Source organism: Athene noctua, chromosome 7 (genome assembly GCF_965140245.1).
Source record: "Athene noctua chromosome 7, bAthNoc1.hap1.1, whole genome shotgun sequence".
In the NCBI taxonomy this organism is placed as follows: domain Eukaryota; kingdom Metazoa; phylum Chordata; class Aves; order Strigiformes; family Strigidae; genus Athene; species Athene noctua.
This window is the reverse complement of record NC_134043.1, coordinates 32,537,617-32,556,028: the sequence shown is the minus strand read 5'-3', so window position 1 is coordinate 32,556,028 and position 18,412 is coordinate 32,537,617. Positions and strand designations below refer to the sequence as shown.

The 18,412-nt window shown below is 42.6% G+C and overlaps 1 protein-coding gene across 28 annotated transcripts in view; it reads left to right on the top strand.

Moving 5' to 3' along the window:
• MAP2 (microtubule associated protein 2) overlaps positions 1 to 18,412 on the top strand; it is a 234,011-nt gene that overhangs the window by 172,224 nt on the left and 43,375 nt on the right. For 22 of the 28 annotated variants that reach the window (XM_074910435.1, XM_074910445.1, XM_074910440.1 and 19 more), the window contains 2 exons: positions 10,385 to 10,498; positions 12,927 to 13,004. Coding sequence is in view for 25 of the 28 variants with exons in the window: in XM_074910445.1 (XP_074766546.1) it covers positions 10,385 to 10,498; positions 12,927 to 13,004 (192 nt within the window). In the remaining 3 variants the exon portion in view is untranslated. Of the gene's footprint in view, positions 1 to 10,384; positions 10,499 to 12,926; positions 13,005 to 18,412 lie in introns of those variants that run through there. The other 6 variants (XM_074910447.1, XM_074910446.1, XM_074910432.1 and 3 more) reach the window with 3 other exon arrangements.

Here is an 18,412-nt window from a genome sequence, read left to right as displayed (position 1 = left end):
CAGTTTCACTTGGAGGCACTATATACTTGGGGGGGGGGGGGGGAATAAACCCCAGGTATTTAACTTTTTTGTTCCTGTTTCTTTCCTTGAGACTAATTCATAGTGATATATGATAAGTTTGGTGCAGGTTCCAGCATATAGCCTATGGCAGTTATGATAAAACTAATTTACAGTCTGGTCCTCTTTCCATGCAACCTGTGCATCTGGCAAGACAGATACGTTAATAAAGAAAAGCAGAAGTATCAGTTGCCAGTGATGTGTAGATGTGGCAGTCTTGCTGATGTACCAAAACTGTTCTCATCCATAGCCTTGCACCACATATGACAGAAGGAAAAGGCTTCTGCTGTGACTATTGCTTTTCACCCCAAAGCCAGGGTATGTGCCAAATCCAGGGTAACACAGCCTGCGCAGGTTCTTGGTGAGCTGTAGAGGAAACTAATCCTTAGTTGTTCCTGTCCATGAGTTATCTTTTTTCTTTCACTGTCATCCTTTCTCTCTATTTAAGAATATGTTGTCCTTCTAAATAATTGCTCTGTCAGCTCTTACTACTTTTCCTCTCTTTTCTCATGTTGCCTCTGGCTTTATTTTCTTGCTCTCTGTACTCCCAGCTCTATCCCAACCATCCAGTGTAGCTTCTCTGCGACCTTGAATTTCCACAGCTGCTTCTCATTTTCAGTACACTCGAGAGCTCTGTCTCTGGTTGCAGACCTCTTCTGGTGGCTTCAGTGACCCAAACCCTGGTCCAGAATCTCTCCACAGCACCCAGATGTCCCCAGCACTGTGTCTGTGGAAGCTTGCAGACTTAAGTGTGCAGAAAAGACAAGTCTGTCATAAAAAGCAGAAGAGGTAGTTCAGAAGGTGTGCTGAGGGTTTTTATGTGCATCTCTTGCACTTCTATAAGATTAGGTGGACATTTTTATTCCTGATCCCTCGTACACTTAGAGGTGTGAGTGGCCAGGGATGAGTCCCAGTCAGAGTCAGTGACCCAGCAGAGATGAGGCTCCCTTTGACTGGCGTAGGGCCAGAGGAGAGAGGGAGAGATGGCAGAACTGCTGTGCAGGGCTGGGAACTGTTCTGGAAACCCATCCACATCACCTCTGCAGGACTTGGTTCATTTGTATGTGACATGGGGCCTGTCTTGCTCTGCCTGTCTGTGGGAACGCTTGCCATGTGCTCGTTTGTAAATACACAACACTGTTCCTCACAGTGGGTAGGAGGGACACATCTGTCTCCGTACAGGCACAGGGCTGGGCTGGGCAGCAGAGCCGGGAAGAGATTCGCTGTGCAGCTCTTGCTGCATTGCAGAGCTAGCTGGTTAAGCAGGGTTGGACTGGCAAGTGTGAGCCTTGAGGTGAACAGGGCACGGTATTGCTGCATTTTATGTGTTACCATATCCCCTGATAGCATGAACCAAAATTCTGTTGCATCGACAGAATGACCTTCAGTCCTTCTTACCAGGCACAACTAGAAATCCCACACTGTGTGTGCATAGGTTAATGTTAGTTTTAAACTTAAATTCAGCAGAGTTTGTATAGCGTACTTTGAATTCTTCTTTAAAAATATCACAAAAAACACTGTAAAAAGTGTTTAAAATTAGCGCAAAAGGAGCTAAAAATGAACTTTAAAGGACATGACACCTCCTGCTGTAGGTGACTGAAACTCCATTGACTTCTATGGGGGTTCTTAAAATTCTGTTTAAAATCTTAAGTTGTACTGAAGTTCAAAACAAATATTGATTTAAAAGTGAGTCACCTGTTATGTGTATTTACTCACACTCAAAGGACTAAATATCCGGTTCTTTGTTTTGAAGCCGAAGTGATTTCTTTTTCATGGTTCCTAAGGAGTTCAGGTTTTAATGAAAGATAGATACAGCTGCTTTGTACATGCAAGTGATGTTTTTAGCTGATACCAAGTCCTGGGAAGGGCAGTGGGACCTCACTGCATTGCCCTGGCTGAGGGTCTGGTGTTGTCTGCTTCAGTATTGCATGTTAGCTGTAAACTGTGTTGCCAATGCATCAGATATAACAACCGGTTAGTTTTTCCCACCTCTGACTTGGCTGGGAAATGCTGACAGTAGTAAATATTTTGTTCCAGGCGGTAGACTTAAGAGCATGCAACTCAGGGGATACACAGGGAGCAAGTATTTGCAGTAATGAGGGCTCATTTTTAAAGCATTGCTTTATTGTACTGACATTTGTACGACTCCTTTTCAACAGACTTTCATATCTCATGTGGGGGTGGGGACTGATCCCTCGGTGGTTTGTTTTACAGCTGCTAGACAGCATGGCTGAGGCTTCTGCCTAGTGAACATGCACCCGGGTGTGCTGGGGAGCCCGAGCAGGGGGCTCACTGGAGCTTTCTCAATTGTTCCTGGCTCCTAGCACAAGTTGCTTTGGATTTTGCTACTTATGTGCCTTGGAGCACATCTGTCTCCAGTTGGAATTGGGCTATGTCCAACTCTCTGGATGAAGAAGGTGATCAGGAAAATGCAGTCAGGCAGTGGAGGTGAGGTACACACAGAACATGTAGAAGCTGTCCAAGGACAGGTGGCCCGGGCCCTGGCCTGTGGCTTCCCCGAACACTGCAGAGCAGCTGAGAGCACACAGGAAAGCCACCCTCCAACCTCCTGTTTGTACCGGTGCAAAACCAGTCCGACACAGCTCAGCTGCAGCCAGAACATCAGCTTTGCACCAGATTTACTCTGCTACAAAGCAGATATGTTAAGGGGCCAGATAATGGTGATTCAGATTTACAATCTTGAGTTTAAGGAGAAGGTAGGAAGGACTGTTGAATACTTGAAGTACCCCAAGACGTGGAGGCATAAACCATTTGCTGTGAGGCTCCCCAGGGCGTGAAGCTGCTGTGTCAGGTACCCAGCTTTAGCTCCCCTGTACATGCTCTTCTCACATAGTCACTGCGGTCCATCTTTCCCCAAAGGTAGTCCGGGTGTGTTTCTTCCCTTTGGGGATTTCCTCCCTTTGGGGTTCAATCCATTAAACATTGAAAGCTCTTTCTTTCCAAAAGCAGAAGCCTTTTCTGACCTGTTCAGTTGGTTAGCTGGTAAATCCTGGTGATTAAATTAATCTGTCACTATCCTCATTGATGCTACAGTAACTTGAAGTCAACGAGTTTATTAGGGAAATTATACTTGTCAGTTGAGTTGTGGTTTCATTTAATTTAAAAGCTGATGTTCCTATTATTTGCCTTCATACCTCCTGCCAATTACTGTTGATATTGCCAACATCCAGATCAAGGACCTACTTACAGCAAAATATTTACACTCACGAAAGCCATTTGAGAGCAAATATTTAAATTCTGTAAAGCTATGTTACTGCTTTTTTTCTTCAATCACAAGCACTAATCTGTTGGCATTATTCGGGTTTTATATAATTTATTCATACTGCATTGATTGCTGCTGTGCATTTCTCTTTTAATCTGAGTGCAAAAGGCAGTACTTGGAGTTGTCACAATCCCAGTGATAAAGTCCAAGATGTGTTGTTGGTTTTTCCATCAGAAATGTCACTGTATGAAGCTCACATCTTTTTTTCCCCAGCATTTCAGCACTCTTGACTGAAACAAGAGTCGTTCCCAGCTTTCAGGAGAGCTGAGCATGAATTCAGAACCTGTCCTTAGGGGACTGGCTAATGCCTCTAAACAAATCGAATAGCTATTTGGTTTGTGGTCCTGCTGCCCTGGGAACCGCAGTACCCCGGGGGGAAAAAAATCCATAGGTCCTGTTTGCTTTTCGGATTGTCAAAGATAGCAAATAGCCACTTTGTATCTTCCCTTTCTGCAGGAATATATTGGCGGTATTTTCCTCACTAAGCGGCACAGGTTGCTCTCTGCTTTTGTTGTTGACTCGATTTCACTGTGCCAACAATTAGTGCTGGTTACCTTGGAAACTGCTCTGCACCCCACTGGGGATTTTGACAGGCACATTTTTACTGAAATTGCTTTGTTTTCCCAATTCTGCAAGCACATGTAGCTAATCCTTTTGCTGTGCTCTGCCTATGTTCCTTCCCTAAAATGTAGCAAAATTAATGAAACATATAATTTTATCCTTTCACTCTGTTTGCACCTCTCTTTATCCCTGTTTTAGCCTCAGTGCTCCAGGAGTGTTAATTACCCTTTGCTTTAACTGAGCTCACAGTTAATTTTCTTGGTAGGTGGCTGAGGGGTGACATTGTGAATGCGTGTGAAGTTCTAACACAATTTTCAGTCTCCTCCTCTCTGTCCCTCCTGCCTATCATCCCTTTCCTCCAGTTTTCTCCTGGAACATTGGTTGTGCTGTGCAGTTCCAGCACGTTAAACTTTGTCTACGCCTTAAACAAGTTCTGCTTTACAGAGACCAGATGGCACCTTCCATGGCTACACCAAACTCTGATACCGTAGTGGTATCAGATAGAGCTGTCGCTAGAAAGAGCAGGGGGTGATGCTCCTTCAGTCTGGGAAGAGTGTCCCAGTGAAACTGCGGGGATGTGAAGTACTTTTCAGGAGGGGCTGTCACTGTTGCTGTGAAATGGGTGCTCAGGTGACAAGAAGCGATTGATAGGTGGGCTGAGTGAACTGGCTGAATGGCAGTAATGAAACACAGGCAGCTACAGCTGAGGAAGGAGAGTAAGAGCTGAGGAAACAAACTCTGGTCTGACCAGGGCACTTCTGGCCTGAGAAATCACTGATACTGTTATGTGAGGTGACGAGCCAGCTGTTCCCCAGGTTGAGCTGTACCACCCCCAGTTCCTCTGCCAGCAGGATCCCTGCAGCAGCGCTGGGACACATACCTGTGAGGCAGGAAGATGCTGTGAGCCCTGCCCATAGGAAATTTATCTTGTCAAAAACAATCCTCACTATAATAATACAGCATCATATAGAGGAGTAGGAGGGACAGAGAAATAAAAGGTATTGCTGGATGAGGGCTGTCATAGGCAAATGTCTGAGCCTGAGCAGTTTCACCTAGGAAATAGGGTTTGTAGCAAATTCAGCTCCTCAATGGATTAAGCCTGAGGTTATGGTAGGTTGGAAGAGAAAGAGTGTCTGAAGCTGAAGAAAAAACATTTAAAGGGCAAAAGGGAACAGATACCACACATCACTGCGGAGATGTGTCACACATCTAATTTTTGCTATTGCCTTTATAGTTGCCAATTATTTCTAACAGTTTTCTGGAAATATTTGGTGAAAGCTCAGACACCTTTTTTTAAAGACTCTTGCCACCGTCCATACATCTGTCTCTGGGGCTGGTAAACCTGTCTGTTAAAAGACTTAATGGACTGGAAAGGTTTCCTGGGAAATGAAAGTACTGTAGGTAATGGATTTAGGTGCCAGAGGAGACATCTGCTGTCCATTGACAACTGCAACAGCATCAATAAGAACTGAAGGAAGGCTTTGACACAACATCTTGGCCTTCTACAGGGTCTGATCCCAGACCTTTGGCTCTGCTGTAGCCATGTTTGGCATGTAACCTTGCTTTAACAGCCCCTGGTTAGGTCTCTCTCGGTGAAGAGGGGTTCTCTCGGGTGCCAGGAGGGAGTGCCTGGATGATGCCTGCTGCAGTTCAAATATCGGTGCCAGGGCAAGCCGGAGTGGGGATTGAGCAGCTGTTGTGCCCTTGGGTGTGCATATGAGAGGGGCTGCAGCTTTTGGAGTCACCAGGCCTTCTAAACCCAGCAAAGAGGAAAGGCTGTGGCTCCCCATGCCATCAGCATCTGGTTCAGCATCTCCTGTGGTTTGTCAGGTTTGTGTCCATGAGTTGTCTGTGGGGCAGAGAGACTCCGGATGTCCCAGTTTGGCATGCTGGGATTTTTCATACCTCGTAGAAGAATCAGACTGGCTTCTAAGATCAGGAGCAGAGAGTGCTTATTGGTTTGAGTTTTAAATTTGGTTTAAATTAGTGTAGTGCCCAAGAGAGATGCCTGCCCTCTCAGCAGGGCACAGTCCTCTGTTCCTGCCAGAGAGCAGCCATGGCATTAGTAGCAACTGTGCAGGCTTGACCTGACAGCCCTGTCAGAGCTTGGTCTGAAGTGACAGCCTTTAAGGGAGCAGCAGAATCACCATCCCTGTGTGTTAGCTCCTGGCCTCTCGGCTCAGCCTGCACATTGTCAGGGGGCTTTTGAAAGCTTGTGCTGAGGATCTTTAACAATGTCTCCTCTCTGTTATGGACATCCCATTCGAGGACCACCAGTACTTTTGGATACCACGTTCTCTCAAATCAAACTGGGAGATTCAGTCTGTGTCCAGTGTCATGAGCAGCTGACATCTTGGTAAAAAGGAGCAGCATTTTACTCTCTGCAGAATGCAAAGGAAGGCCATATAGTCGTTGATCATTGTGCTAGAGTCTTATGTGAGGCAAGGTTCTATAAGGAACATATATTTGGTTTTACTTGTTATTTCTTAGTGCCGTTTTGGTGCCACAGAGTCAGAGACTGACTACCTGCTTAAAGGGAGGGGAAAAAAAAATCTCTACAAGCAAAACTATTTCTAGTGAATCCAGAGCTTTTAGGCTGTGAAGAATTTGCCTGGCATCCAGGCTGGCTAAGGCTTCTTTTTTCTTTTTTTTTTTGTTCTTTATCATTAGGCTTCCTTGAACTTTAACTGAACCATAAGGAAACTATGAAGAGTCTCAATAGCTGCCCTGTGAGGATTTGACTTTCCTGTTGGATCTGCTATTTATAGTGTCCATTAGTACAAAAATGTCTGTCCTTTTGCAGCAGTCATGTATAGCAAAATCACTGCTCTTCTGGCGAACTGCCTGTGCCTCCTGTGTCACCCAAAATATCCATCAACAGTGTTCAGAAGTGAACCTTTCTTGATTAAAAAAAACCAGCCAAATAAACAAAAAAAATTCCCCCCAAACCAAAACCCAGAGGCCATTTGTACTTTTATTTACTTACTTTGCATAGCCTGAAATTGAAATTTCCTTTTTTCAGGAGGCAACCTTTCACCCTTAGCCAAATTTGCCTGCGGAACATAATCTTTGTCGCAAGCAAATTAAATCAGAAAGAGAGGGTGGGAACTGTCTTCCAGCCTTGCAGAGTCCCATTTACACCCCAGGACCGGCTGGATGTGGACAAGTATAAATAAAACAAAGGAGACAATTTTTAATAGGGATTTGTCTTACCTTGCTGGGAGGAGGCTTGCAGTAGCTTGGGTGATGGAGAGCAGGTGACCGAGTGGGTTTCCATTGGACGTGCTCCAGGGTACTAAATCTGGTAGATATATTTGCATATTCTGTATCTGAAAAATTAATTGGAGCCTTTTCTTAAAATTTTCCTGTGAAAATAAGCTTAAAAATTTATTCTCCTAACAGTCTTCCTAACTGAGTCTTGCTTTGTTCATCTGAGCTAACAGACTTGATGATGTTACTTTTGTTGGTAGTGTTGTGATTAGTAGATTCATGGAGATTTTGACAGAAGGGTCACTCACATGTCACACCCTCCAAGCATAAAGCTGTGGTGTCAATTGGCATGAGGTCTTCTGGAGCCATGGTGCTCCGTGAAGCTCTGTGCTGTTCTCCATGCTCACCAAGGCTGCCGGGGCAATACTTTTTCCTGTTCTGAAAGAGCAGAATCTCAGCAGGGGTATACCAAGTATCAAAGCTCACTTTATGGAAGAGCAGTTTGTTTCCTACCCGCTTGTCCCACCCACCCAGGGTGCTGCAGCGCATGAGAGAGGGCACCCCATGTCTGCAGGAAGAGGATGGGCCAAGCTCCAGGTTCATTCTCCCAGTTTTCCCCTGTATTGCTTGTGCTTTGCAGTCTGAGTGTGCCTCACAACAAAGGGAATTGTCAGGGTCTGTAGTGATTCCAAGGGACTGTTTGTGTCCAAGTCCGCTGCCCTGCAACAGCAGCACCATGTGTCCGTCCAGGAGGTATCTGTTCCATGTTTCTGACGAGAGGAAGGAACCAAGAGGTGCCGAGAAGCACCCCCGACATCCAGCAGGCGTGGAAGCAGGAGAAATTCTAAAAGCCCAAACATGCAGGCCCCTGGGAAGATCGATGGGCTTTAAATCAATATTCCTGTTTTTTGGTCCATAGGACTAGCCACATGCATGACTTGATTTATGGTGCTCGGTTCGATCTACTTAACAACAAAATGGAGTTTCATCTCATACTAGGGACCTGTTGTTGAATAGAGGGACAGAGAGCTAGAGCTGCCATTCACAGCCTTCTGCTACTACAGGCAACTATATCCTGTGTAGTCCGTTTCATGAATGTATCGAGCTCCATCTCAAAACCAGTTGAGTTTCCTGCTACATGGAAGACTGCCAGAACTTCACACCCCTGACAGTAGAAAAGCAGCGTCTTCAGACTTCTAGTCTGAATTTATCCTTGGCAAGTTTATACTCATGTATTCCTGGGCTAGCAGTTTTTAAAATCAGCTTATTTTTTTTGTTGCTTGGTAGGTGTTCTGACATATTCATCCATCTACTCTTGCTCTTGGCTGCAGCCAATAAAACTATTGCAGTCACTGCCCTCCTGGTGACCAGTCAGGAGGGAAGTGAATTGTAAGATATAAACACCAACAATTATGAATGTTCTTTGCCAGTGGGTGGGTTTTTTTAATATGTCATTACATAGTTTGTGCAAAAGAGAGATTAATGTAGCACTTTGTTTTTGGATAAACATGACTGTGAAAGTCAAGTAACTCACATCTATGCTTTTGGGGAGAAAAATTTGCTTTTATAAACGAAAAGGAATAAATTTACATTAAAAGTACAAAGGGATACACTAACTGTGAGAAGAAATCATTATTAATCTTATGGACAGCATCCCTTGTTAGGGTGGTTGCTGTAAAGTTACATGTAGGGCATTGATTTAAATATACTTCCACTTCCCAGCTGGTCCTTGCCTGAAGGACGCAGTAATGGGCGAGCAGAGAGTATTTATTTCTGCCCTCAGGATGGTGATTAATGGGGGCTCTGTGAGTGTCTCCTGGCAGGCGCAGGGTGTATTTCTGTCTGCCATTAGAAACCTCTGTCTCCGTGGGAAGGGTGGAGCAGCAGTGAAATTCTTTCTCTGTCGTCAGGTGTGTGCCCAGCTGCGCAGCTGGTGGGCCTGTGGCCCTGCAGCTGGTTGTTTACTAGGGCTCAGCTCCATGTTGGGTCCCGGCACCCTGCGTTTTAAACAACTCTCAGCCAGCTCTCAGAAATAGCTGGAGAGCAAAGGGGTTTATTTCCACTGAGTTGGGCTATGAGAATGAGGAATATGTTGATTAACAAGCAAGGTAGGGTGGGCTAATACACAGATAAGAAAATTAAACCCTTTTTCTCTGAATTCTTTTGTAGATGGTTCTGCTGGACCAACCCTTAAGTCTTTGATTTGCTGGATAAAAGGTGTCTGAACTGTCCTTAGGGCAGGAAGCCTCTCTGGCTACTTCCACTTGCAGTTGTATGCCTGGTGACATTTCACTGCACCTTTGAGTGTGTCTAGAGCAGAGAGGAGATACAATTTCTCAGTTTGGAAGTATTTACTCCCTGAGTGGTCCAACCACCCCCATCTCCTCACCAGAGCACCTGGTTGCTCAGCCCTCTGGGGACATGCCACACGTTGAGGGAGGCGGGGAGGAGCGAAGCACGGGTCCTGTGGCAGCCAGGCCTGTCAGACATGCAGTGTCTCAGCCAGGTCCGGGCGAGTCCCTCTTCCCTGCGCCGAGCCCAGTGAGGGCAAGCGGCCGGGAGCCAAGCCTCTGTCCAAGACCAGGGCCGGAGAGCCCGTCCAACCAAGCAAATGTTATCCTCTGCAATCCCTCCCTCTGCGTGATATTCGGACCTACTGTTTAAATAATGCTTTGTGTTGCAGTCCTAAAAGGCATGAGGAGAACAAAGTATGCATTTTAATCATACAGAAATGTTATTTGGCCCTTCTTTTTCAAGTCCCTCATCAGCACAGATGTCTGTCTGGGAAGTGCCTCTAATGCATACTAACTGGGTGCTGATGAAAAGGAAATATCATCCAAAGTGCATGTAAGAATACAGGAACTATATATTAAATGTCAAGAAATTCCATTACTCAGCTGGCCATTCTACTCCTGTTTGCAAAACAGTACCTGCAAAAAAAAATTTCTAGACATGTAATAAATGATAATCTTAAAATTTTGCAGTTGCTGCACATTGTCCCTAACAGAAAGAGCATTTAATAGTGATGCTTTGTGCATCTTACTGTAAAGGCTGGGCTCCTGGTTTTTATAAGTACTCAGTATTTTCCACTGAGATCTTTGGAATATCTGGCCCTTCTATTTTATTTTCAATGATTTGCTTATATTTCAGGGAAAAATATTACCTTTTAAAAATGGATTGTCAGCCTCCATTTTTGATTGTTGAAGCTAATCTTTAAAATTTTAAAACATCGTTCTCATTTCTTTGTTTTTTCTAACTTTGCTGCTGCCACAGAAGAAGTGTCTGCAAGGATAGTACAAGTAGTAACAGCTGAAGCTGTAGCAGTCCTGAAAGGTGAACAGGAAAAGGAAGCCCAGCACAAAGATCAGCCTGGACCACTACCTTTAGGTAAAATGAGACAAAGAACGTTTGAAGTATCCTCGTGTCTGCAAATGTTATATGTATGTATATTACAAAAACGAGTTACAGCTGTGTATTCACATAGGTTATGGTCATGGGTAAGCTGCAGTGCCACTGGATAAATGCTGGAACCACGTAATAATATCAGTATCCTTGTTGACCCAGTTCTTCATGGCCCTGTGACTGTCTCATTCATTGTCTGCTCCAACAGCAGTTCTCCACCTAGTTTCTGACTCCTGGGTGGTGCCACTGTAAATGTAGTTGGTAGTAGTGGTTTTGTCATCATGTTTGGTGGGACACAGCAACGCTCAGAGCCTGTTTGTGTTCAGACATGTACAGAATCACAGAATCATCTAGGTTGGAAAAGACCTTGAAGATCATCTAGTCCAACCATTAACCTCACACTGACAAATGGTAGAATGCAAAAGAGAAACATTGATTTCTGAAGAGCCAAAGATTAGAGGAGAGGCATATAAAAAAAAAAGTGAGGCTTTGCTGGTTGGGTGCTGGCTAATCAAAAAGATGGAGGAAGAGCACCTCAACAGGAAGCAGAGAGGAATGGGGCACACCCGGTGAGGGTGGGAGAGGGGTTAGCAGCTGGGCAGGGTGGGGGGAGATCGCGGGAGAGGGAGGTATGTGTGGATGAAGCAAATGCCAGTGGTACAGATTAGGAATGGTACCACTGCCACTGGTCCATGCTGTGCCCTGATCCTCCTGCTGGCTTCTTTGTGAAATGTCTCTGAAATGTGTGTGTGAGTATATACATATATATAAATATAGTTTAAAAAGTAAGTATACAGCCGTTTGACCTACAGTGCTTCCTCCCTGCCAGAAAACTTCCACAGTAGCTCAAAGCATGTACACCAAAGGCCAGAGAAAGGCCATACTCCATCCTGAGGTAAGGCAAGTTTTGCAAGCCTGCCCCGGAATAAATTCTTCTGAGTTGCACATACATTGTGATCAAATCAAAATAATGTCCTGTGGTATTTTCCTCACAGGTGGTCTGCTTTGTTTGGTACAGTGAGTGGACCCTGCTTAGGAATGAATGAAATTCAATGAGTAATTTAGAATATTCGTTGGAAATTTGGTTCCCAAGGTCTTTAGCTTCATTGAACTAATTTTGAACTGCAACAGGGAGATGCGTTACTTGGTAAATTCTCTTCTTTGCAGAGACCCAATTTTACATGGAAGACCTCAGTTCTACAAAACACTTCGTACATATTTAAGCACAGATTGCTTTACTGGGGTCTGGGTGAGGCAAAATGGGTATTCAGTTCCATGTACTTAGATAATACTGTGAGAAGTATGTCTTCAGTCAGCAAACGTTGGTGCAACAGTTCCTGTGGTCAGTGACTGTTAAATATGTGTGGGTAGAGTTGCACTGTGATGAAGATATAAATATTCTGCACATCTTAAGGACAAGTCACATAAGGGTCTCTTCCAAACTACGCTGAAATCAGTAGAAGGAGGCATGGTGAATTCTGCTGGGGCTTGGAACCTGACCTTTCTATGCTTTGGAAGAAGCCCTGAATCAGAAACTGCAATCTGCCTGTTGAGAAGTGACATTTATAAGACAGGTCTGTTAAAACAGATTTTTAAACTTTTTTTTAAAAAAACCCAAACATTGGTTAAGCCTCAGTAGTGTATCTCTTCTTAAAGAAAAAAAGAATTCTCAAAGTGATTGGTATGAAATCAGCTGCAGAAGTTATGATGAGTTAATTTCAGAAGCAGTTTGTTTAGGATTTCATCGTACTTGAATTGAAATAATTGAAAAAACATCATCTGGTTTCAGCATCTAGTCTTGTGACTGGGAATGAATCTAAATACTAGTCTAAGTGCATCTAAGAATTCACTGTGCCTTGCTCAGCTGAATCACTTTTATGTCATGGCTGACATAGGATCCCTATGCAGATGTCTTCTGTATTTAGGCAAGCAATATTTGCATGTATTCTGTGATTAACCTTGAACTCATCAGAACAAGAAAAACCGAACCATGAAGAATGTTTTTTGTTCATGTACTCAAGGTAAATCGAAGAGATTAGATGCCAGTTTCTAATAGCGTGAATTTATACAACCACTCATGCTCAGACGCTTTTTTGTTGTTGCCTTGGGTAATTGAATGTTTTCTAAGTGGCAATGCTGATTGAAAAGATGATTTTGTACTTGATTTTTATATTGTACTGTATGACCAGAATTTTGAAAATAATTAACACCATCTGGAAAAAAATCCCAGTCCTTTTATTATAACTTTAAAAATCCGTATGTTCTGAAAAGGTCTCATCTGAGAATCCACTAGGCACAAGTCCCCATCGAATAATTCTCTCAGCTGGGCAGAACAGGCTGACTGCAGCTTGTATCAAGCCTCGGTCTGCCTGGAATTAATTGCTGTATCTCATTTTCACTGTTTGGTTTCTAGCAGTTGAAGAGTCAGCCAACCTGCCTCCTTCCCCGCCTCCCTCGCCAGCTTCCGAGCAGACTGGAGCTCTGGAGGAAGGTAAGGGTCTCCTGGACGTTGCAGTGCACAGCTGTCAGCAGAGGGATGAGACATGAATCTAAAGGATGGGGGAATCAGAAAATGGAGATACTTTCTGCACCTTCATGGGAAAAGATAAGGCATTGCCCGGCAATAACTCCCCATCTGCAAACCAACTGCAATGCATGGATGAGGTAGACACATATGCACAGAGGTAACTGACAGGATATGTTAAGTACATCCATCTTAAAGAAAAAAAAAAGATGGTGATGCTCACCTGTTTATCTGTTATATGCAATATGAGCCAAGATGTCTGCTGTCCCAGTGTGGTCACCAAAACTATGATTCAGTATGGGTCATCTTTCTTTTCTTAGAGTTTGTTTGGCTGCTTTTTTTAATTATCATTAGCTTTGTTTTTGGAATCTTAAGTGCATGAAAGCAAGGAGATTCAGAGCTGGATCATTTCTTTTGTCTTTGACCTGCAATTCATGCTTTAATGTCTACGTGTGTTGGGGCTTCTGTACACAGAGTGCAGGAGTCAAACAATAGTCTCACAAAGCAAATTTATACTCTATTCTTGCACGACTGATGTTCAACTTCAGTAGCTCATGATCACTGCATTTCCTTCCTACTAAAATCCCCTCCAGCAAAGAACTTAAGTGTTGGCTTAATTTTAAGCAGAGGCCTAAATCCCAGTGAAGTTGTCGCAATGGTAAGCATGTGCATCAGTGCTTTGTTCAACAGAAGACAACTGCTGCATCAAGGCCATCAGTACAGGTTGACAGCAGTATGTTAAAACTGAGCTGTAACGTGTGGATAAGAGGGAAGGATTTGGGTTCAGAATCTCCAGGGGACTGTCAGTTGAACTCTGCCATGTCAAACAGCGTTTTTATATGTCCATTAATTTCCTTCTTGGATTTTCTTTTAGCATTTTTTTTTCTTTTTGTTAAATATGCATGAAAATGATTTCTTACCACCTACTGAACAAACTGTATTGGTATTTTAACACAGAGCCTCTATTAATTTTGCAAGTGGACCATTGCTATTTCATGTGCTGATATAGTCTGACTCTCAGTTTATCAGGACACTGCAATTAAGCATGTTCCAACCTGTGGTCATTTTTGAGATAATGTAAATTACAGGCTGAATTAACAACATTTGTCAGTCATCTGTACTGGGAAGACCTACTGGATTTGGTTAGTAACTTATATAAAGAATTTGATTAATTGTTGTTTTTTAAAAAAAAAAATCTGCCCATTGTCTGCTTACAAAAGTAGTACCATAGTTCCCAGACTCATCACCCAGAGGTAATGGCAATCAAAACTACCAACTGAAAAGGAAGCTAGTAGGGCATTAGCAAAGGCTTTTAGAATAGTTATCAGGGGTTTACCGCTGGCTTTGAATATATAGTTTACTTGACTAGTTCAGCATACGCTTTTTGATTTTTCATATTGCGATGAAAGGTTCAGGACAACATCAAGGTTCTTCTGTTACCCTTAGCTGAGGGTTAGCTTTGCGTACTGTTTCTATCAGCAGTATTATTTGCACATGTTTAGGATTTTAGAAAGTACTCATTAATTAAGTGACAAGAGGTTGTAGATTGCCCCCTAAGCAAATGCAAACCATTTTGCTTGTATTCACACAAGAAAGTGGCAAAACACTACACAACTCGAGGTTATTATGAACTACTGGACTGTGCTGTTCCCAGCTGTGCATATAACTCATCAAGACTTAACATCGTTCTTCTCTTTCCTTACATGTAGAATTGAGTTAATGTAATAGCACTTACTAACCTACCCCACAGGAGTGGTTGCAAGGACTGAAAGGTCAGTGTTTGGGAAACATTTTGATCATTTACACAATACCACAGGTTTTTAAAGCATTTAAATAATTTCCTTTAATGATAAACAAAAGAGACTTTTCCATTACAAGATTTTGATTCAAGTCTTCATTTTTCAGAGCAGATGGCCTGTATAAATCCTAAAAGTGTAGGTTTGTAAGGGAAGCATGGACACAAATGATGTGCTGAGTCATTAATGCACTCTGCTGGAAGCTTCTTGTTTATGTGTGTCTCTAAAACTGGAACTCACAGTAGAGTTGATTGATGAACAGGAGGAACTTCTTGAAAAAAATTTCTCCAGTGGCATATTATGTTGCTTTTTACCAAAATATCAGTGTTGTCAATTCAATGTGATTAATGGTAGTAAAAATGTTGTGTTCTGCCCTGTGTTAGAAGATGTGGTCCTTATTTTCTGTGGGTATGTTGAGCTTTTGCTGACTTGAGTGAGCCAGACCTGTTGTTTTCATTGAGGCAAAGCTCCCATTCAGAAAAGTTTGCCTCAGTAGTATTTGACCCAATTTTACCATGCTTGTCTAAACCTTCAGTTGTGTATACCATCTGACTATCTATCCTCATGCACCTTTACATTGTCTGTTTGTCTTTCTGCTCAGTAGAATACAATTTATGAATTTAACCCAACTCTTCACTTGCTGAACAAGGAAGGTGAGCACTTGGTGTGTGTATCTACCTCAGACCTCCTTTTTTCCCCTTCTCGTAGAACATTTTCCTAATGCACTTGTCAGTGTGTGTTGCACTGCTTTGAATTCAAGAGACTTCTTTCAGTCATAGTAGGAAGGAAATCACTGCTGTAGACATGACGAAGGTGGATGTGGCCAGCCATGCAGCAAACGCAAATTAAAAAAAAAAAAAAAAGATAGAAAAGACAGAGAGGTTTGTGGGTCAAGTGTATTTCATGAGAGAAAGGAGTCAGTGGCTGTAGGTTTCTTTCTTTCATTTGGCTGCAGAAAATCATTCAAATGAACCTGTCCCTTTTAACTGCTGCAGAAGGTAAGATGAATAATTTGTCTTACTGAAATTATTTAATTTATTTCAAGTATAGTAACAAAATTTTTCTCAGGAAATGAATTTTTCCCTAGCACTATCTAATCCTTTTATCAGTTGTATCTGGTCATGCAAAGGTGATGCAATAGTCTCTTGCCAACTTGGCATTTCTTTTGTGCTCTGTGGTCAACATCTTCATGTAGATGTTTATCTAAATGTTACAAGATAGAAAGATGCCTTTGATAAACTTTCTTCCATTTTGAAATAGGCACTTCAGATTAGGCTTTATATATCAAATAACAGTATTTTGCAAACTGAAAGGAACCAAATGTCCTATAAAAATGGATCTAATTACAGTAAAAATTACTTCTTGAAAGGCATTTTCAAAAGATACCTGGAAGCTATAGCAGAATTAGCCTTTGTGAGAAGTGATTTTAATCTTGGACTTTAGAATACAATGGGAATTTTTCCCATGCTTTGAGGTGAAAAAGATCTATTAGGAGGAACTAAAATAACAAAGAATGGATTTTTCTTGTTGATGAAATAAAGGCATATCTTCCTTTAAAGACATCATTATCCTGTTAATGACATTATCTGCAGTAATTTTGAAAATATCTTTATTAAAACCGATAAATAAACAATATAAATTTGTAATAGCCTCAGACATAACAGTCCCAAACAATACTAGACTTTGCACTCCTAAAGATTTTGGACCATCACAATAATATGTATTAAGCATTTTTACTGTTGTCAGTTCCTGTAGTTTTAAGGAACAGGGGCAGGGCCTGTATTTTTTTTGCCTACAATCCATTCAGAGCCTATAAAGAAGGAATTTTCAGCCTTGTTTGCATCAGTATAGAGAAGTCCTGGGATGTCATCTTCACTCTTGTTGATGCATTTTACTTCTGAAGGGCCCACAGCTGGAAGGAGAACCTCCCCTTTTGCACATCCTCCTCTTTGTATTCTGCTTCTGACCGTATCGACCTTCTGTTCTTTTCTCCACAATGTCCCAGTTCCAGCAGAAGAGGTGGCAAGTGTGTCATCCCTTTCCACTCTTCATCACACTAATACATGGACTAGAGTGAGGGCACCCTGCAAAGAAGCAGGAGTTGTAGTTTGAATCTTCTCAGGTTTAGAAGGGAATTGATTCCTGGCATCTTGCACCCTGAGATGTGTCCTCATAGCCTTTTGCAAACTGTGAGCCCCCTCAAATCTGCCACTGAATTTTGTAGGAGCTTCTGTGGAGAAGTCCATGGGTTCTGCACTGCAATTCATCAGGATGCTTCCCTGTAACCTTACTGATGGCTCTTAAGTACTCGGGAACAGAGGAGGCTCAGGTGCAGCCCCGTGTTTAGCATTTCCTATTGCAGGGCTCTGCAGAGCTTCCTGCTTGGCAGAAGCAGGTTGCCAGCTTATCTTTCCACACCTACCTCTTTTAAGCATGCATAAACCCCTGAATCTGAGGTTTGGATTCCACCACAAGAATGAAATAGCTGTACTACCAGTGGTTCAGGCACATTTTGTGCCCTGAAAGGATTTGTGAGAACGATTCTCTTAAACTAAGTTCCATGGGTGGTATTTGTGTATGTGCATAGCATGCCTTCAATCCTGACCAGCCTCATGGCTGTCATGGAGTCTTAAACATGAATAATCTTTCTTTTGCAGTGCTGTGATACATATTTGAGCTACTAGTATTGCCACTGATGAATAATTTTTCTTCCTTTTTGTGGATGATTGAGCCTGAATGGGTTGATTCTTTTCCCAGGCAGAAGAAATAGATGTCATTACATTACATTACATTACAGGACAGTTGCTGCCGTGTTGCTGCAGAAAGTACAGGGTGCTTTTTTTGAAGACACAGATGTTGTCTTGTCATGGTGGGCTATAGAAAGAAACTTAATGTTAGTTGCCAGGAACAACCTTAAAGCTCATATAGATGGACTTGGTTTGGATAAAAATTGCATTCCAAGACTCAGTTAATGTTACAGCAGCATTCATGAGCCATCTTGGTTTTGGGTTGCAAACAGAGATCTGGTTAATATCTTTTACACTGCCTGTGTTAAAGCCTTGCTTTCTGACTCAGTGTTTTGGAACTGAGAAGAAAGTTTTGGAGGCTCTGGGGAAACTCTTTAAGTTGTAGTTGCCTGGAGAAAGGCCAGGGAAATTGGGCATGGACTTGTTTTTGGAACTAGTAGGAAATTCAGTGGGATAGCTGCAGCTGCTAAAGGCACCCCATGAATGTAGTGTTCGTCAAACTGCCAGCTGTCATACACAGAGAATGGGTTTAAACATATTTTTGCTAGTACTAGATGTTTAGTTTTTTATAGCTTTATTCATCGTGAGATGACACCTTAGACTACACAAGATCTTAGGGCTCCCTTTTAGGTTTGTATGGATCAGATGGTAGGACAGTCATTTTTATTGAGCAGGGTTTTTTGGGCTTTTTTTTTGTCTTGCAAAAACCATCCCAAGCTCCACCAATCTGTAGCTGTCAGTAGCTGGTGTAGTCCTGAGATGATTACATGATTATCTGCGATGCTACAGTGATGGGTGAATAAAACTGTCATTCCAAAGCACTGGCAAACAC